Source organism: Glossina fuscipes, unplaced genomic scaffold (genome assembly GCF_014805625.2).
Source record: "Glossina fuscipes isolate IAEA_lab_2018 unplaced genomic scaffold, Yale_Gfus_2 0, whole genome shotgun sequence".
Classification (NCBI taxonomy): Eukaryota; Metazoa; Arthropoda; class Insecta; order Diptera; family Glossinidae; genus Glossina; species Glossina fuscipes.
Window position 1 is genome coordinate 19227446 of NW_023998414.1, and position 19950 is coordinate 19247395.

At 33.1% G+C, this 19950-nt stretch overlaps 5 protein-coding genes across 5 annotated transcripts; 2 read left to right on the forward strand and 3 right to left on the reverse strand.

Annotated features, from left to right (window-relative positions):
- Positions 1-2369: 2369 nt before the first annotated feature.
- On the reverse strand, positions 2370-3042 carry LOC119634682 (coiled-coil domain-containing protein 86). Its single transcript, XM_038028983.1, has 2 exons — positions 2827-3042; positions 2370-2764 (listed from the first exon to the last, which is right to left on the reverse strand). The coding sequence occupies exons 1-2, from the start codon at positions 2940-2942 to the stop codon at positions 2473-2475; spliced, it is 408 nt and encodes a 135-aa protein (XP_037884911.1). The 5' UTR covers positions 2943-3042; the 3' UTR covers positions 2370-2472.
- Positions 3043-3434: 392 nt separating this feature from the next.
- On the reverse strand, positions 3435-5386 carry LOC119639821 (solute carrier family 25 member 40-like). The gene is made up of 5 exons (XM_038037496.1): positions 4925-5386; positions 4692-4855; positions 4130-4633; positions 3980-4061; positions 3435-3919 (listed from the first exon to the last, which is right to left on the reverse strand). Exons 1-5 carry the CDS (start codon positions 5130-5132, stop codon positions 3675-3677), a joined length of 1203 nt encoding a protein of 400 aa, XP_037893424.1. The 5' UTR covers positions 5133-5386; the 3' UTR covers positions 3435-3674.
- Positions 5387-5587: 201 nt separating this feature from the next.
- Positions 5588-6759, reverse strand: LOC119639846 (solute carrier family 25 member 40-like). Its single transcript, XM_038037921.1, has 4 exons — positions 6678-6759; positions 5978-6624; positions 5844-5925; positions 5588-5775 (listed from the first exon to the last, which is right to left on the reverse strand). The coding sequence occupies exons 1-4, from the start codon at positions 6757-6759 to the stop codon at positions 5588-5590; spliced, it is 999 nt and encodes a 332-aa protein (XP_037893849.1).
- Positions 6760-10671: 3912 nt separating this feature from the next.
- Positions 10672-12314, forward strand: LOC119640931 (thioredoxin domain-containing protein 5 homolog). Its single transcript, XM_038039333.1, has 2 exons — positions 10672-10913; positions 11224-12314. Exons 1-2 carry the CDS (start codon positions 10744-10746, stop codon positions 12260-12262), a joined length of 1209 nt encoding a protein of 402 aa, XP_037895261.1. The 5' UTR covers positions 10672-10743; the 3' UTR covers positions 12263-12314.
- A 2886-nt stretch (positions 12315-15200) lies between these two features.
- Positions 15201-17284, forward strand: LOC119640878 (BTB/POZ domain-containing protein 17). The gene is made up of 4 exons (XM_038039203.1): positions 15201-15438; positions 15493-16501; positions 16701-16858; positions 16917-17284. Exons 1-4 carry the CDS (start codon positions 15361-15363, stop codon positions 17172-17174), a joined length of 1503 nt encoding a protein of 500 aa, XP_037895131.1. The 5' UTR covers positions 15201-15360; the 3' UTR covers positions 17175-17284.
- Positions 17285-19950: the final 2666 nt, after the last annotated feature.

Sequence of the window (19950 nt, forward strand, 5' to 3'; positions counted from 1 at the left end):
GTGAATAAAAATTTTTCATTATTTTTTTATGTGGAGATTTTTTCAATAAAGTTTTCTTTTGATTGCAGTTTTGCTTTAATATCCAATAAGCAATGAGACGTGAATAAATCGATTCCATTCCATATCATCAAATTGCACATACATATAGGTTTGGAACAACCAATTATACATTCCGCTTCAATTATATACATCACTCTGTCGGTAAGTCATGGATTTGATACATGGATACCAAATCCAAATTACTTTTTGAAACTGACAATCCTCGAATGACGTATATGAAAATTCCATGCTATTGACACTACTTTCGCTTAAAAGCGGCGGGAAACTTTCATGGTTTGATTAAAGATGGCTTTTGGTTTGTAAGATATGACGGCAGCTCTTCTCCATTTGCTGATGTGAAACAGTGACCCGGTAGAGGGGCTACATGAAAAAAATATTCAAAAACATCTTCGAAATTATTCTCAACAAAAAGAAAATAAGATGCTGAAAATCGCCTACAGCGTAATTATATCAAAAAGCAGTACATAAAAAGTTGGCCATCAAAAATGGGTATCGCCTCGTTTGCTCATAATGGGACAAATTCACCGATATGGTAACAAAAAGGGTTAAATTTTCAATTGCTGCCGCATTCATCGTAGTCTCCAAATTTGGCTAATTTTTTTTCTTAGTATTGCCAATCATTTAAGAGATGTCCGCTATACGTGCAACGATTGGAGAGAGATGACAAGAGAGAAAGAGATAGAGAGCGACCGCAACCTGGTCGCATTGTGCCCTAATTATGCCTTTAACAACGTTTATTTGCTGGCAAGTCTCAAAAAGATGCTGCAGGCAAAAAATTGAGATGAAATGATGGGATCATTATAGTAGCTCAAGCATAATTTGAGGATGTCGGCAGACTGTTCTATAAAAAAAGCCATCGCAATATTAGATCAACAAGTTTGAAGATCACGATGTTGAAGAAAAAATTGAATTTTGCAAAAGAAACATTTTTTCTCTTACTTATTCCTGAGTCCTACTAACCGATAGGTTAGTTAAGAGTGCTAATTATCTATTGAATTTAATTCAAGAGCAATTTTGCCTGCACTTTTAGCAATCATTTGATTTGATTAAAGTAATTTCAATGTCCTGACTCAACTACTCTTTATATGCAACTTTATATGTGATGCACGCATTTTTTGCTTAAGTAGGAATCAAAATCACTTTTACCATATAGCCATATTAAATCTGATGCATTGTTTCACTTTTGCTCTTAAGTCATCGCAACTTTCCTGTCATTCATCATTCCTGCATAATGCTTTAATATCATGGTTTTATCATTTGCCGATTCAAATTTCTCCTTTGCATTTTATTGGTTATCAATCAATTCGCTAAGTTATGCTTATGTTTTGTCATCACGCTATCGTGATGTTGCTTTATTTTGTTTACTTTCGGAAAGTAATCTTTCATCGGGCAATGTGTACAGCGTAAAATGTCGTGAATGTACACCGTCCTAGGCTTTCAGCTATAGCTTTCAAAGTTTTTGTGTGTACATCGATGATGGGCATACAGGGTTCGTCTCAATTTGAGTATAACTTTTTTAGCTATTTGTTTCATTATTTAATTGAGTCGACTATTCAGTCTGATCAAAAATATCGACATTTTATGGGATTTTTTGTATGTAAAACATCGGCATATAATTCCAAGGACTAAAAATGAAAAAATAACTTTTTTTTATACAAAATTCGACTTCGTTTTCCAATTTCATAACACCTTCAAGAGCGACACATTCGGCCCTCGTAATCTTCAAACTATCACTTTCTTCAATCATTTCCTAACGAATTATCTTACATTTGCGGGTAAAAACAGAGATGCCGTCGAAATACAATGTAAACGCAGTAAATTTAACTTGTAAGCGCAGAGATGCCTTCAAAAATATAATGTTAGGGCTAGTGCTAGCATTCCTACACATGTGCTAACATGGCACAAAGAAAAATATTCACTTTAGAAGACATATTCCAGGAAAAAAATGGAAGAAGAAATTGACCATAGTACGATCCACACAAATCTTATGTTATTCCCAATCCTACTTCGTCATTCAGAATATGAAGATCACAGCATTTGCATAAAATTTCAGGACATCAATGGATCCTTAGAAATATATTACATTTTTCAATATATATGTAATTGCGATCAAAGTTTTACCTGCATCTGGAAGCACATTACGAATAAATAAAAATTGATTTCCTTTCTACTTATTCCCACAAAATCTTTTTCAAGGGTCATAGATAACACCAGATAAATCCTTTAGATTGCTGCCTTGATTTAAAACTGTGCAAAATAAACTGCAGGTCAATACTTTCTTACGGAGGTGCTTGAAAAGAGCTGAACAAACTGTGCAATTAAAGCTCACAAAATTATTGTCTTTTTTTATGTAAACATTTAAATTATTGATTGTATTAAAAAATATATATTTGAACCTAAATATTAATGAATTTATATCACTTTCACTTGACTTAAGTCCCGCTTTTCAATTAAACGTATTTGCTTCTTTTTCATGCGCTTCAATTTGGCGGGATTCTTAATGACTTGTACAATTTCTGCACGTTGCTCGTTGGCTAAACGTTTTTCAGCGCTTTCCAATTGTCTTTGATGTTTAGCAATAGCAGCTTGTTTACGTTCATCCTTTATTTCTTTTGACCGCTCCTTAATGGCACGCAGCTCACGACGTAATTCCATTTTCTTTTCGAACGTTAAGCGAGGTAGGGTTTTTTTAATGGTGGCAAATCTGAGAAACAAAAGTGAGTTTATTTGATCCGTTAAAGATATGGCTTGTTCAAGAAGTATTACTTAGTTTTCGGCGTTTTCCAAGGTCTATTGGATTTTGCTTTACCACGAGGTATTTCATTCTTGACTTTTTTTTCAACTAATTTCAATTTCTTTGATATAGTTGCCATGCCTTCCATTTACTCACTAAACGTTGATTATTGTTTCTTATATTAGACTTTTTTTTTTCTTTTGTCACGTTTCTATAAATTTAATATTTTACAGAAGTAGAATAATAAATTATTAAGACAGCTTAATAAATATTTTAACTCTTCTTCTTCTTCTTTGATATCAACCTAACAAGCCAATCGCAATTTTTGGATCGCGTGGACCGTATTTATTTGTTAACCACAGTGCTGCATTTTCTACTTGACATTAACTTTTTTTTTTTTAAATCGACCAAATGAAATTCTTTGAAAATAAATGCGCATTCGCTAAAGCAAAATTTTTCCGATAATTCGGCAATATCGCAATTGATAAAATTTGCCTTCCATGATATGACTGCGTCACGCACTGTAGTTATGTAATAATGAAGCACCATTTTCAAGAGAGTACAAACAAAGAGAATATAGTATAATATATAAATCAAAAAATAAAGCTTGATGAAAATTTTGTGGAAGGATTTTTGGCATTATTGGTGAATTAAATACTTTGGCTACTGTGTCGTACGGTTCCAGAAGTAAAAACACCAAAAAAAAAAAATCGAACAAGTCTAAAGCATCTGCAAATTGTTTGAGTTATTTAAAGAAAACGAGAGCACATATCTACATTAGCATATAATCCTAAATAAGGAGACTATAATTAACTGTACAAAACAAAAATAAACCGAAAAGCTGTAATAACAATAAATTAAAATTAAATTAATTTTTAAACTAAACCTCATTTTTGTTCGTCAGTTTGTTCGCCGATAATAATTGGTCATTGTACTGGTTTACGTTGTAATGATAGAAAAAGGACTTGCTATATTCGAATGTGGAAATCATGATAGCACAAGCTGGTGCTACCTTGAAAAGGCGTGGTCCAAGACCGGCAAAAATACCTCGCATGCCGCTGACAGCGTATATGCTGGATAAACGTTGACTAATTGTACGACTAGGAACTTGTTTTTCAGGTTTTTCTGGAATAAAAATTACAATCTTCCGATTTATTTATCTTGGCTTCGTCAAAGTTTACTCACCTGCAAAAATAACTTTTTCACCAAACTCGATTTGCTCGTGAGTTTTAATAACATCAAAAGGTGTAGTAAAGGTAGCTGCCAACTAATGACGAAATTATACGATAGGGAAATTATTAATCAATTTAATAACAAATTTTTTATAATATTTACCGAACCAGATATGAATCCAGCTAAAAAACTAAAACCAAACGAAGGTTCTTTGACATTAAAATGCGATTTAATTTTTTCATAACATGTCCAGTATATGCCAGAAAACGGTACATCTCGTAATATGGTTGGTGGCAGACCACGCCACAAACCCCATATGCCTTGTGTTTGTATTACATTCCTTACAGCAGAGTTCATTTGTGCGTATGTCATTTTCTCTGATTGCATCTTAGTGCGAATGAGCTCAACAGGACTAACTACTGTCACGGCACATATACGCGCCGTAACACCCGATAATAACGGAATAAGGAATGGTACATCACGACCCATCGGTGAACCCTTTACTTCGGCCAAATATGTGTAATGGAATTCCATGTAACGGGCTTTAAATTGTTCATAAGCAACGAAGTAAATTATAGTGGATGGCAATGCCGATACTAATGTAGGACTAAGACCAGACCACAAGGAACTTATACCTTCCGCTCGACTTATTTTAATAAAGGCATCCTAGAGTAAAAGAATCGATAAAATTAATGCAAGAGAAAATATTTGTAAAAGTACCTACTATTGTGCCATTCAAATGTTGTTGAGGTTTTAAACCAATAAATGGTGATTTCGAGTCACACGGACATAAGTGATCCATTAAGCCATTGCAATACAAGAAACATTTATTAGACAATTGAGTTTGTTGCGCTTGCATGCGAGTTTTAATAACATCCAAAGGCGTCACTAGAAATTATAAAAAACAGTTTGAAATCAACATAAATAAACTCGCTCGCGTAAATTACAAGAACTCACTGAAAATTGCTGTTATCATTGCTCCAGTGCAAGCTGAGACAACTTGTTGTAGAGGCCTTATACGAAACCGGGGATCATCTAGTAACAATTTAGGCTTTTTGCGAGACTTTATTCCCCCTAATTCAGTGTTTTGTAAGTTTACTAATTTTGTGTTGCTAAGAGCCGGCTGGTTTGTAACTTCTGCCGCTTCACTCTTATCTTTACCCATGATAATTTTATATAAATTTATTCCAATCAATTATTGTTCTCCGTCTTTTTTATAGCTGTATCCTCGCTTTATTATTTTCAAAAATTGTGCAGTAAGTTCTGATAGTTTAATGAGCGAAAAAATTGAAATTTTTCAATCAAGTTAAAAAAAATGTTTTATATCTTTTTCAAATGACAATATCTGACAGCTAAAAATGTGATTTGACACATGTAACGAGGTTCTTGAATGCCACAGAGTCGCAAATAATGGTAGCGTTTATAAGTTAATAAAAATTATAAATATGAGAATTTTTGATACATTTTTTTATTTAATGCTCAATTTTAAAGTTACTAATTAAACGGTGACTTTTTGCATTTTTCACAAATACGTTATATTTTAATTTTGAAGCCTTTCATTTTTCTGATTACGATATCGTGAACGTAATATTTTGAATTGAAAATTTATGTAAAACGATTTTATTTTTTACGTCTGTCATAGTTATAAAAGTAACGATTGCCGCATTCAAATACGGATATCATTATAGCACAGGCTGGCACCACCTTATAGAGACGAATCGATAGCCCGGAAAAAATTCCTTTCATGCCACGATTGCGATACAGTTCATTTAAGCGCCTTGCTATAGAAAGAGATTCAATAGTTTTTGCTAAAACGATAATGTATTTATAATAAATCAAATCACAACGACTCGGATACGAAATTACATTCTAGCACCTTTTTGCACCACTTTCTCACCAATTTCCAATTGAACATGAGTTGTTACCACATCGAAAGGTGTTGTTAAAGTAGCCGCCAACTAAAATATTTAAAATATTAAGCAGTTACTTTAAAGTTAATTTAAAATTTACCATCCCTGATATACCGCCAGAAATAAACGAAAACAAAAACTTCGATCGGTACTCTGGGAACTGGGATTTAATGGTTTCATAAGTAGTCCAATAAATTGCCGAAAATGGTACATCTCGCATTATAAGGGGTGGCAAACCATGCCACAAGCCCACAATGCCCCGAGTATCTATTATTTCTTTTAATGTTTCGCCTAACTGCCGGTAACTCATTTGTCCTGACTGCATTTTGATTCGTACCATTTCGAATGGTGTACTTGCAGTCGCTGCTAAACAACGTGCTGGCATACTGGAGGCAAGTGGGACAAAAAAACTTGCATCTATCATATAACGGTCATGGATATGATGTGTTAACTTAAGTAATTCTTTTTTCAATTCCTCGTATGTTAGAAAATAGACAATCGTAGTTGGTAAAGCTAGTAAAAGCGTTGGTCCTAGACCTGACCAAAAACCTTTTACACCTTCAGATTTTCGAATGTTTAAAAACGTTTCTGTAATTCCCTTAAGATTGACCGACATTGTCGACTCTTTTATCTTTGGTGTTTTTGACTTTTGTACCACATAAAAATGATCCATCAAACCATTACAGTATATATAACATTTTCTGTGTTGCATCTGCATTCGGGTTTTTATTACATCCATCGGTGTTACTAATTAATATATCTATTAATATATTATTAAACAGCACAATTTTCGTACTTACTTATTACCGCAGTCACAACAGCTCCAGTAAATGCTGAAGCCATTTGGTATAATGGTCCGATTTTAAACGCAGGATCGTTCATTTTCCACTTTCTAACTTATTTTCAAATGAACCTGATTTTGAATAGTTTACTGTCATTTCTATTTTATATATATATATATATATGTATATATTATTATTATTATATATTATTTTCTTTTCTTTCGCAAACAATTGAAAAGAGTACATTTTACTCCCAATAGAGTTTCCTCTCCATTTCATTCGATTCTAATTCTTTCAGGCTCTAAGCAATACTACTCAACTTCAAACGTTTCTCATAAGCACTTCACTTTTAAGAAATCATTTATTTGTTGCTATTCTGAATGCATTTAAAACTCTTTTTAAATAAAGCTGGGAGCTGGCACAAACTAAAAACTACTACCAAGGAAAAGATAATAGTAGAATAGTTGAATAGAATGAGTGAACTAAAGGACGGAAGCCACTGCACATTTTTTGATGTATCAGTTTAATAGATGGCCTGCACCTTCTAGGCTATGCGGAAAAAATAGAAAGAGATTTTGCCGCCGAAAAGAAAAAAGCTTAAGAAAAAGAAAAAAAGCTCTTCTGGGAAGTTATGGCGGATAGTTTTGTGAATTGACTTTAAACTTTCTTAGTCCGCTAATAGATGCCCTGAGAAATTGCCTAAAATTTTCTAAAAAGGGTTAAAAGCGTTCCTAAATAAAAATAGCTCAGCTTGGTCGAAACGAGTGAATCTCGCAAACACCGATAGCATACTTCTGTGAGTTCATATCATACGAAGGCTTACATAGCGCAACTCGCAAAGATGCTTGGAAAGAAAATCTGCAGTGTCGGTATATTTGATTATTTAAAAAAAAAAAATTTTTTTTTTCAATACTCAATACTTTGCGGATTATTTAAAAAACGAATTTTTTTTTTTCAATACCTAAATCTATGTTCAAATGTGTCGTTGAACCTATTCTATTACCTTAACTTCCATCTCAAAAAAAAGAGATAAAACAAAAATTACACAAAAATACGCTTATTTTTAAATTGATAAAGTTGCTTCCCTTTTTGACATATAATATATAGGATTTTCCCAGCAAAATTGCCATTTACAATTTCTCATGAATGGTCTCATCAGCTATTTGGCAGGTGACATCATGTCCTGCTGGAAATAAACGTCGTCCAATATTTTTGAAACTTAAACGCAAGCCCTAGAATCTCAGCCCACGATTATTGATCATGATTGCAGAGAGGGGAGAGGTGTACGTCAGGTTTTCGTGGCTTCAAATGCGAGGATTTTGCTTACAACTTCTATACAGAACTGAAGCAATTCTTCATAAAATTGCATTTTGTAGAGAGCGAGAAAGAAATCATTAGGGAGGTGCATTTGTTGTCAGTTTCATTACTCGTCTATACGAACATTTTCATTTGTTGCTATCACATCATTAAACATGATAATCGGAAAATGCTCTTCATGCAGTTGCTTGCCTTATCAGTGAAGCAGATTTTGCGGGTTTTTTAAATGTTTGGCTGAAATAACTGCCAGCTTTTTAAAAGTATAGAATGCGGAGGGTGGTAATGGTAGAAAATACGTTTCAAATATCTTGTGATATGAAATACCTTATAATCTGATATCCTAATAAATCATTTCATTGGTCAGAAGTAATTGCTACGATCTAGCGACCTCTCCGATGAGCGTGACCCAAGCAAAGTAGTTTTGCTCATCCAGGGGGAAAAAAGTGAAAGGAATTGTCTTTTAACTTGAACTTCATGTGACCTACAAAAAATTTACAATTTTTCTTTCTCCCGTATATATGCTTTATTCGCGTCCCTTATATCGCATCTATTTAGTTTATGCAGCAAATGTACTTTTCTGCGAATTTGTAAAATGTTTTTCAGAACATTCACTTGTGAGATAGTCGCACGTTTTCGCTTCCTCGCAAGCTTATTTGCAAAAATGAAAAGATTATCAACTTAGGCTATGTCCATTTCACTTGTTGGCGCACTTACTAATAAAATGTGTGTAAACTCATGCTGCGAGGGAAAAACCAATTGGAATAATGCGCTAGCACAATGCATGCCTTAAGCGCTGTGCGGAATGAATGCATTTACTTCGTGCATTGTTGTAGTGATTGCTGTTTCGCCTTTCCTATCAAAGAAATTGTCCCGAATGGTAATAAAGATTGTTGGCGGTGTAATATTCATAAATGGTAAACAATTGTTATCACTCCAATGATCGATGTGTATCGATTCTTATCCGAATACTATACAGAAATGAAGGCGAAAAAACTTACATTATCAGTTAGACGGTGAGTATGATGACGAGACCTTTTATTCGGAAACCCACGACGACAAAGATATTTCCATGGAAATTGATCCATTATTATATAAGTTACCCTCAAGATGAGATGAAAATCTTAAAGATATTATAAAGCGAGAGGTAGAGCTAGTTTTCCAAGTATTGATAAGTTATTATATATTTTCTGTAATTATTTCTAGGCCGTCGATAATGTTTCCTACGCGGAGAGTAAGGAGAGCGAAAATGGACTTAGAGAAGATGACGGGGAATTAAAGACCCCGAGGATACAATAATATTAAAGAAACTTCCGGACAAAACCAACGAAATGAAAGAAATTGTTCTGTTAAGTGTTTGCTTTAAAAGGAATTTTTAAAGTAAAATGAAGCTCTCAAACATATCGGAAAACACAAGTGACGACCAATCATCTCAATTCAAATTCCCTTGCAGTAGTCTTCGTACAAATTCCGATCAGCTGCGTTTACATAGATCTGAATTGCGTAGTTTGCTCTTACAGGCAACCATTTGCTGCAAAATAATGGCATTCAACGAAGTGATCAAAAAAACTACAACTACGCATAATGTTCAAAGAAATTTTGCACTCGCGTAGAGCTAAAATTGAACGATGGACATCATACTGTTGAGCGTTCATACTTACGCACGCTGTGGGGCGAATTTTTTTTGAACTTCAACCGAATATCGGGGCCATATTCGGCGACACGAAAACAACCGTCCCCCTAAGTGTGATAAGTAAGCTTTCTCGGAGGCTATCAAATGCGCAGATAAACGTACAGCGTCGTGCCCTTAATACCCATCGGCGTTCAAGTGTAAACAAACATGAAGAGCACTTTTGAAAAATGCTTCTCATATACAATCTATACAATGAACATATACAGCTTGCATTATTGGGACAAAATCATAGAACATAACCACACAATAAGATAAATAGAAATAAAACGAAAAATTTCTTTGAAAATTGATTTTTTGTTAAGTAAACGATGTTTTGTAATTTTAGTAAGTTAAAAATAAACAGTAATACAATATATGCAAGTAATTAATAATCTTTTATATTGCAACAAAATCGTACTTTGAATATTAAACTATGCGGCAATATTAAGTTATGCAGCAAAATTTAAACTTTTCCAATTTTCCGGACAAGTTTAACTAATACTCATGTTTCGATATTTCAGTGCACGATAGATTCATTCCGTACAGCGCTTTACTGCAATGATAACTAATAAAAAACAAAGAAGAAAAACATACAAATATACAGCTTGCACTGAGTTATTGCAGCAAAATAATGTGGTCTTGTGTAATTAATTTTTTTTTTTTTTTTGGAAATGCTGCAATGCTGCAATGGATGCATGCAAGCTTATGCGCATGCGTATAAATTTATCAGATTTGTGCATTTCAATGCTTTGCGTTCAGCTTTTAAGTTATGTGCGATTACATTGTTTGGGATTTATGGGAATTAAGCAAGTGTTTCATTTATCAATTGTCAAAATTTTATATATTTTATTGATTTTTTACCAAAACGTCAAAGTATCATATGTGTGATGTGTCTTTATAAATTAGAATACAACACTGCCTTTCTGCTTAAGCAATTGCTCAAGGATTGAATTGTACTGATATTTTCTCTTTTGTGAAAAAGTAAAAATTTTTACCGGTCTTTTAATAACATTAATTGAAAACATTCATTTTGACGGCATAATTTGCATATTGAAGAAATAGAAAAAATATATAAATAAGTTATTCAATTCTGAAAACATGAAGGGCCAAAGTTTATGTGGTCTAATAGTGGTAGTAACAATTTTGCCATTGTTGGCTTTGGAAGAGATTGTCGAATCTGAAACAAATTTTGCTGTACAGTTGACGGGAGACGACTTTAATGAGGCTATATCCAAAAATAATCACTTCATTAAGTTTTATGCGCCCTGGTAAGAAACGAAAAAAAAGAAAGAATAAATTGTTATCACATATAAAAATAGCCGCTGATTTGGCGATTGTATAGTTTGTTTGCTTTGAGCCCTAAATGTGTACACGTTAATGTTGTTATAATCTTTCATATACGCATACATGCGTACTTTTACACATAATCTTCGCGTTAAGAAGAAAGTTTCCTTTGCTTCGTTTGATATATGTGAATGATAATATGGAAAGCCGATACCATTTCTAAATAATGATTAAAAAATACTATCAATTTGCTAATAATTGAGAGATTACTTAATATGGGACCTTTATTTTTAGGTGTGGTCATTGTAAACGCCTGCATCCGCTATGGGAGCAATTGGCGGAAATGATGAATGTGAAGGATGATCCACGTGTCGTCATAGCGAAAGTCGACTGCACCCAGCAGCATGAGCTTTGCACACAACATGAAATTACGGGCTATCCAACATTACGTTTCTTCAAATTGGGTCAAAAAGGATCAGTAAAATTCAAGGGTACCAGAGATATGCCAGCTATTACGGAGTTTATTAATCAACAATTGAACTTGGAGGAACTAAATGAGATAATGGATGAAGATTCTAAAATGGAAAGTCCACAAACTGTAAAAGGTGCATTGGTGGAACTTACCGAAGATAACTTTGCTAAACACGTATCGAGTGGTAATCATTTTGTTAAATTTTATGCACCCTGGTGTAGCCATTGTCAACGATTGGCACCTACTTGGGAAGAATTAGCTAAAAGTTTAGAAAATGTGGACGATGTCAGTATCGCCAAAATTGATTGCACAGTTTATAAATCTATTTGTCAAGACTTTGAAGTCAAAGGTTATCCTACGTTATTGTGGATTGACGATGGAAAAAAGGTTGAAAAATATTCTGGTGGTCGTGATCATGATGCCCTGCAGACTTACGTTAAGAAAATGTTGGGTATTGACGGCAATAAGGACGCCGCCACAGATAAGGAGGAGGAAATTAAGAAGGAGGATGACAAGTCCAAAGTCTTGCAATTGAATGGAGACAACTTTGAGACATCTATAGCCAAAGGCATTACGTTTGTTAAGTTTTACGCTCCTTGGTGTGGCCATTGTCAAAAGCTTAGCCCGACTTGGGATAAATTAGCCGAAAAAATACGCAGCATTAAAAAAAGTGTAATTATTGCCAAAGTCGATTGTACGGCTCCTAATAACCGTAAGTTGTGCGTGGATCAACAAGTTGAAGGATACCCTACTTTGTTTGCTTACAAAGATGGAAAACGTCAAAATGAATACGACGATAGCCGCTCTCTTCCTGAGCTTCTAAATTACGTATACAAATTGGCAGGCCATGATGAACTATAAGTTATAGGGCAAATTTGAAAAAAAATATATGTGTAACTTGTACTTTTTTTAATTTCCATGTTGATTTGATGCATCTAATATTGCAGGTTTGGAAAGTTTGCTGTATATTTCCCTATGCCTTGGAGTATATCAAAAAGTTTATAGATTTTTCATACAACAGACATTCTAAATTCGATCTAAATTGATGTTTTTACTTTTTGAATAATTTTAACATCCAGATTTAATATTAATTTAAAGTAAGTTATCAATCATCATTTCGCTTTTATTATCAAATTTTGCTGAGTTTAATAGAAACCTACCTGCCCTTTTCTCACATTTCCAGAAGACTTTCTCAAACGGTCAAAACATATAAATACTTGTTTTTTAAAATAAACCTTAACGTGAATTGTTTTCTTTCCAATTTGAAACTCTAAGATGTATTTGCATGCAAAAGGGAGCTATCGCATCCTCTGAATTGGCGATTTGTATGAATCGCTGTATAGGCTTATTTACTAAAGCGAGATTTTCTATCGACATTCATTCATGTTTTGATCAATTTTTTGCCTCAGCAGAATTAAGATTTTCTCCCGTAATAAATGAAAGTAATTAAAATGTTTAACATGAGCGTGTCGCAGTATCATCTAATGCTACTCAGCATGGCCTACGTTCTATGCTAAAACTGTAGTAAGTAAATTCTTGTTATATTCGGGCAAGATCGACTATTAAATTTCCTACTCCACATTGTCTAACACAATTTTTTATTTTTTTATGAAATTACTATTACGGGTCAATTTTTATCAGTACATATTAAAACCTAACGTTGAAAATTCATTTTTCGCTATATGATAAGGGATTTAAAAATTTCTTTAGCCGGTCCAAAATTTTCATACCAATTTAGAATGCCGAAGTACTACTACTTAGTCACATTTGTGGAGAAATTGTAAAATTGCCATTTTTTCCATACAACGGACTTTTCAGAATAGAATGGTATGCGGAATGTGGTCGAAAAAGCGGTCTGATCCGAACCATTTCCAATAGCGTTTGTTCTTGGGTCCCTGCACCAAATTTCATCAAATATCTCAAAAATAGCTACATATAGCTTGACCACAAACATTGCATGGACAGACATCAGACGGACTTAGATCAATTCAAATTATGATTGCGAATCGTGATCATGATGACAATAAAACGCGTGTCTATCTTAAGCCCTTCTGCGTGTTACGCGTGTTCTGTGTGCACACTAACTTAACATACACTGAAACACAAGGAGTGTACGGTCTAATAAAAAACTACTCGTACGATTTCATCTTTTGCTGGCTTAGTAGCAAAATTTGTAATTTCCGAAAAAGACTTGTATCTTCAGAAAATTGGGGAAGAGAGAAGATCCGCAAACGTAAAGCATGAAAACGATCTTCTGTGCCATCGTTTGCCTCTATAAAAACTCTAACTTTCAAAAAAGAGATATTTTAGTTAACTTTCATCTCGGGTTTGTGAAATAAAAATCTGGAGGAGGCTAGAGAGTAAAAAATCTCCCAACTAGTTGATTTCAATGAACGCAGCGATTTTTATCGCAAATCAATGCTGATATGAATAATCGCGAGAATAATAATAAAAATTTAAGTGTTTATTTCGAAATTTGTAGAACCCGTAATATATTTACTTGTTGGAAAGGATGTAAGTTAGTCCACTTGTGATTTCCGTACAGTTATCTGCAAAATTGAGATAAAGGAAAATCGAAAATGGTTTCGAATTAATTCTTACATTAAAAAAAAAAAAGAAAAAAACAAGTAAAAAAGTTCTATTCGCAGAAACAAACTTCAAAAACTACTTTTAAGTATATAAGTTCTTGGCCAGTTATTATATGGATGATATCTATATATTATCGATGGCAAATCTTGCCTCTTGAAGTAAATTAGAAGCATGAAATTAATGTAATATCACTAAACATAGAAAAACATAATGATAGAAATTAATTGCAGTTATTGTTGGTGCAATATAATTTTTTATTTAAAGGTTATTCGAAAGTCGGATCGCCAACTTAGAAATTTGTATCAATATTTAGATTTAATTCCATTATTATACACACCGCGAAAATACGACGAGTATTCTCATTTATCATAATGTTTGCAACGCCCAAAAAGAAGATTCAGAGACCCTGCAAAGTATGTATTATATATTCTTGATCAGCATTAAATTTTGGATTGATTAAGCCAACGGTACTTACGTATTAACGCCATCGCGGCAAAAAAATCCATTAAATAACCAATAAAAAGCAACCTTTTAAACTTTTAAATAAAATTTTTTTTGGCTTCTAAATATAATAAGATTTTAATAATAATATTTTTGCCGCTGTGGCGTTAATACGTATGTACCGCCATGTCTGCCCGTCTGTGTGGTGTCTGTTATTGACGCTCTCAGGCTTGCAAAAATCAGGATATCGATTTAAAATTTCGTAGAAAGAGGTTGGACTATTAGATTTTTTTTGCCATTTGAATTTTGAGGTTTCGTAGAATTGGGATGATTGTATGGGAGGGGCTTCAAAAAGTTATCACCTTCGATTCAAAATATTTTAAAGTCACAAATAAAGACTTGAAAACGAAACGTGTCTTGCACAAAAAATAGAAATGAAACATTCGTATGGAGAATATCGTAAAAAACCGAGAAATATATTTCTAGTTTCTACAGTTTAGCAGCACTGGAGAACAATAAATGTGTAAAAAAGATAGTACATTATAATAAAGAAAAGAATTTTCTTTAAATTATAATTAAATCAAAATTCGAAAATATATTCAATCTGTTAAATTTATTGTCGAAACTGAATGATTGCATTTTTCGCGTGTTTTAATCTAGTTGTGTGTATCGTAGTTTTGCATTTTTTTAATTACTTTAATCAAAACGTTCTCTCTCAGATTTGTAGACGATTTTTTCTTATTATAAAAAAAAAAATATATATAATAATAATAAACCCAATTAAAAAAATTGTTAATTGCAAATATCGTATGAATTGTATAAATTTTGAGAAATTATTAATCATGTCAAAAAATTAAATAAAGGAAGGTGGCCAAATAAAGTTGGAATATTTAGTCTCAGGTAAAGACGGAGAACATATTTTAAAGTTGATGTACAATAGCCTGGAAATAAAAATGTCAACTAAATTGGAACCGGAGGAGCAAAATAGTCAAGATTCTAATAGCGTGGTAAAGAGAAATATAGTTCGAAATTTATAATTTCTATATATCATTTTATTACAGCAAGTTATGAATAATTCTAACAGTGTGCTTGAGAAGATTGCTAATCTATATGCCGAGCAGTTAATGTCCGATATTATATTGGTGGTGGGAGAAGAACAATATCCAGCGCATCGAGTTATTTTATGTGCCAGTAGCGATGTGTTTCAAGTTATGTTAATGAATCCCGAATGGAATGAATGCCGCAAACGTGTTATTGAATTGGTAGAGGAGCCCTGCTGTGAAGCCGTATTCCCACAATTTTTAAAATACTTATATGTGGGTAAAATGAATATATCACTTAGTACGGTGATGCCTATGCTCGTTTTAGGACATAAATATAATGTTAAAGACTTAGTGGAACTATGTGTGGATTATATGATGAAGCACATCGCAAAAGCTGCTACACAAGGCTTTTTGATTTCTTGGTTGCAATATACAATCGCTTTTACACCACAGCACATAGAGCTAACGGAGGCTTTAAAACGTTTTCTAAAATGGAACCTTGAAATGGTGTCCGAGGCAAGAGATTTCGTCGAAATGGACGAAGCTGTAATGGTGCTGTTATTGCAACAAAACGACTTAGTAGTCAGTAGCGAATATCAACTGTTTAGCATACTTCAAAATTGGTTACTGCGGCGCAAAGATTTAATTGACAACGATGAAAATATACCGGGCAATGAGAAACAGGAACATTTTATTAATCTTATCGAGCAAACCGTTTTCCATATACGATTTCCGATGATGACACCACGTGAATTAGCCCATCTGCTTATATTTCCGATTCTGGAACATCATAAAGAATTCATAGTACAACGTTTAGCAATTGGCATGTCGTATCAATCCGGTCAAGAAGAGCGCGTAATGGAAATACGAAATAGTCCGGAAGGCTGTTTGCAATTTACACCCCGTCTATATTTGAATGACACATGGAGCGTCGGAATTGAAGTGCAGAATTTTAATCGGCTCGATAATTACGTCTACTATGTAAAATGCTTTTTTTCGCAAGGTCATATTGCTGAGACAGAAGATGGTGAGTACGAATGTTATGCACTCTTATTGTACATAACATAACAATACTCGATTAAATCGTATTAATCGAGTATTGAGAAAACGGTTGTAAAAGAGAAGGTGATATACGGATATTCAGCACACTTTTTACCTACTGTAAGCATATCCGCAATAAAAATAATCAGTATTGTTTATTCGAATATTATTTCGCGATTTTGCAGATCAACCTATAACTTGGGAGATAGAATTCTATCCAAAAGGTGTAAAATACGGTAGAGCTAAAATGGTTTGGGGAGAAGACGTGCCCGAAGTCTCACTAAATACTGTACGCTTAAGGGTAACTTGTCGGTATCCGCAAATAGAGGAGCAACGTTTCAAAGTAAAAATATTATTATTAAATTTATCGACGTGGCTTAACGTGTATTTTAAAATTACAGATTGCTGCTCTCATTACGGGTGTTCAGAATAAAGTCAATCATATATTAACGTTACACGAACGTACCGAGTACTTTTCCCGCGAACACAGAATTCTTAACATGGACAATTTAATCCCGTACGACGAATTGGCTTTATCTTCCATAAATCTATCGCCTCATTTAGTGGGCCCTAAACGCAATGATTTATTATTACAAGTTATAATAGCTCCAATGGGCCCCTATACCTGCCGCGAAGCTCCGCCATTTGATTTTAAATAAATCAGGAAAATGTTTCGCATCACCCCGTATAATATTTATTTCTTATCTTTCTTATATTTCGTTCAATGTAATGAAAACTAAGTCAAACATTTGTCGCATTATATAATTTTTGTAGATTTCAATTTATGGTTAAATCGTTTTAATTAAAAAAAAAAAACAAGGCATCGGAAAATATCCATTGAAAAAAAAGCTTATTACCAATCTTTATTTTACTCTTATAAATATTTTTATATTATATATAACATATGTGTTCTCTTTATGCATTTTGTTAAACGACTTTCTTTTTAACTCTGTTATGCGATTCATACAATTCTAAAAATAAAACGTAACCCTTTTTCAAACTATCTATAGCTCTTAAATAAAAATAGCAGTTCTTTTACCCTTAACAGGGTACCAATTATTTTCCATCTATGCTTAGTGAATTGAAAACCAATATATATATATATTGTTTAGGGTAACAATTGTGTTCTTTCATTTTGAACGGTTGTTGTTGTATGTTAAACCAATAAGGACTGTAGAAAGACCCATCTTTTATTGTAGCTCTCTACCCGTCTATCTGTCAGATCTCTGTTAATATAATCTTTCCTTTAGCCTAAAAGTCGCAATTTTTGATAATTATTGACGAAATTTGGCGCAATGATCTGTTTTGGCTAAATGATGAGCCGTTTTTAATGAACGGATTAAATTAAATCGCTTTTGGGAAAAGTGTGAATAATTTGGGTTAGATGAAGCAAATCTTTTGAACTTCCTCCCATATAAGTGTCCCTGCGGGAAGTAAACCTTTGCATGTCAATAAAATATTAAACGATGAAAATTGACTTATAATTTAACATTAAAATGAATAATTAATTAATAATTTAATTAACAATTTGACATAACTCATATCATGTAAGGGCTCTCATCAAGCTTCGTGACAAAAGCGTCTTAATTGTTAATATTTTATGATGAAAATTAGTCTATGACTGTAGTTTGACATAAGACTTAATCATGGTAGATTCGGACTACTACAAGGTCATCGTTTGGGTCTGAATCTATAAAAACAATGCATTCATATGGAAACAAGACGCAATTTTTGGCATTTTATCAAAAGGATACATGAGGGATTCTACTAGGTGGAAGAGTGTACGGTAATTAAGTGTTCGCGTTGCCCGACTATAATGCATTTTACTTGTTAAGTTGTTCATTTTAAGAAAATTAAATGTATTAGCTAAATTTGAAAGTAGGCGAATATAATGTCGGATCGTATTTGCGTTTATTGATTTACCTATAGCTTTGATAAGATCGAGCCATTCATCTTGATTGATTGCCTCTTATTATAGTAGTAATTTGCGCACATATTTATTAACATAAGTTGTTCGAAGAAATTTAAACCTCAAACACAATAAAGTCTTCCATTTCAAGGTATTGAAGCCTTATTTTACAAATAAAAAATTTTTATTGAAATTACAAAACAGTCTGGCTTAGAGGCATAACATTATATAATACCTTTCGTCACGACACTTGCAGAAAAGTTTATCGTACGCTTTAAACCAACTCTGAGGTGCACACATTTCCCTCATGTCCACTGCTGGAGGTTGCAGGTATTCCAGGAATATTTTTCCGTTACTCTGCGCCATTTAATCTTTGTGTCGATATGATAAAATTTCTAAACAATTTCCGAATACCTTCATTAGATTATGAATGATAAGTGGAATTTTTATTCTCTAATCAATGCAACCAATAAAAAAATTGACTAACAATATTACGGTGAGTCACCACGCCTACCATTATATAGTCTATGTCACCTTATAGTTATCCATATAATGAGTTTTCAAGCTAAGGCTTTATATGGTAAGTAAAGAGCGAAAAAGTCATCCGATCCGAAACATTTTCAATAGTTTGCGTCCTTGAATCAAAACACGAGCCAGCGTCCGTGTTAAAACATATCAACAATTTCTGAAAACCTGTAGGTTGAACACAAGAAATCAAGACGGACAGAGGGACAGACAAATCTTGAACAAGTTAGAAAGTGAGTCTATCTCAAGTCCTTCTGAATGTTGCATACATCCATACATAGTCAATATACCCTTGTGCCACAAGCGGTAAAAGGGTAAACAAATAGAAAGTAAAAAGCTCTTATTTTCATCGATAATTTTCTATTTACATTAGATTTAAATTAAAATGCTTTAGGTATTGGTTTTTGGGTGTTTTATTGATCTGTTTATATCGCCAGTGGTTGTTTGATGATTTTATCTTTTTTTTTTTTTTTTTTTTTTTTTTTTTTTTTACAATTATTCACTTTAAGAATTTGTCGCTAATATTTATTATCAATTGCTCGGCCGTTGTAATTAATATGCGTACATCTTAATCAATTAGGTACATAAATATTCTAGTGACGTTGGTTATTTTTTTAAAATTTTCTTATATAATAATGACGTTATTATATAATATAGGAAATAGCTGATGTCTATCGCGTTTTACTTCATTTCTTTTTCTTTCGTTATTAATTTTTGCTTTTTATTCCATGATGGATGATATTAATCCTTGAATATATATATGCATGAGTATACGCATATATGCTGTCAATTTTTCAATTTAATGCCATTTTTAAAATTCAAAAACGCATACCGCACCTTATCATATGATCTTTGATTTCTTTAGTTATCATTATTATTATTAATATTATTATTATTATTAATATTATTATTATTAATATTGCGTCAAAGGCTAGGACGCTATTCGATGATATTTAATACGAGGCTAAGCAGGAAGGAAGATTTGCAGTGAGTATGAGTGA

Coding starts and splice junctions, on each gene's coding strand:
- LOC119634682 (XM_038028983.1), bottom strand. CDS start 2,942: ATGGAAGGCATGGCAACTATATCAAAGAAATTGAAATTAGTTGAAAAA. Junction 2,765..2,826: donor TGGAAAACGCCGAAAACTAA/GTAATACTTCTT, acceptor TTTGTTTCTCAG/ATTTGCCACCATTAAAAAAA.
- LOC119639821 (XM_038037496.1), bottom strand. CDS start 5,132: ATGGGTAAAGATAAGAGTGAAGCGGCAGAAGTTACAAACCAGCCGGCT. Junction 4,856..4,924: donor AATGATAACAGCAATTTTCA/GTGAGTTCTTGT, acceptor TATAATTTCTAG/TGACGCCTTTGGATGTTATT. Junction 4,062..4,129: donor CTGGATTCATATCTGGTTCG/GTAAATATTATA, acceptor TTTCGTCATTAG/TTGGCAGCTACCTTTACTAC.
- LOC119639846 (XM_038037921.1), bottom strand. CDS start 6,759: ATGAACGATCCTGCGTTTAAAATCGGACCATTATACCAAATGGCTTCA. Junction 6,625..6,677: donor TGTTGTGACTGCGGTAATAA/GTAAGTACGAAA, acceptor TATATTAATTAG/TAACACCGATGGATGTAATA. Junction 5,926..5,977: donor CTGGCGGTATATCAGGGATG/GTAAATTTTAAA, acceptor TAAATATTTTAG/TTGGCGGCTACTTTAACAAC.
- LOC119640931 (XM_038039333.1), top strand. CDS start 10,744: ATGAAGGGCCAAAGTTTATGTGGTCTAATAGTGGTAGTAACAATTTTG. Junction 10,914..11,223: donor ATTAAGTTTTATGCGCCCTG/GTAAGAAACGAA, acceptor CTTTATTTTTAG/GTGTGGTCATTGTAAACGCC.
- LOC119640878 (XM_038039203.1), top strand. CDS start 15,361: ATGTACAATAGCCTGGAAATAAAAATGTCAACTAAATTGGAACCGGAG. Junction 15,439..15,492: donor GTCAAGATTCTAATAGCGTG/GTAAAGAGAAAT, acceptor ATTTTATTACAG/CAAGTTATGAATAATTCTAA. Junction 16,502..16,700: donor TATTGCTGAGACAGAAGATG/GTGAGTACGAAT, acceptor GCGATTTTGCAG/ATCAACCTATAACTTGGGAG.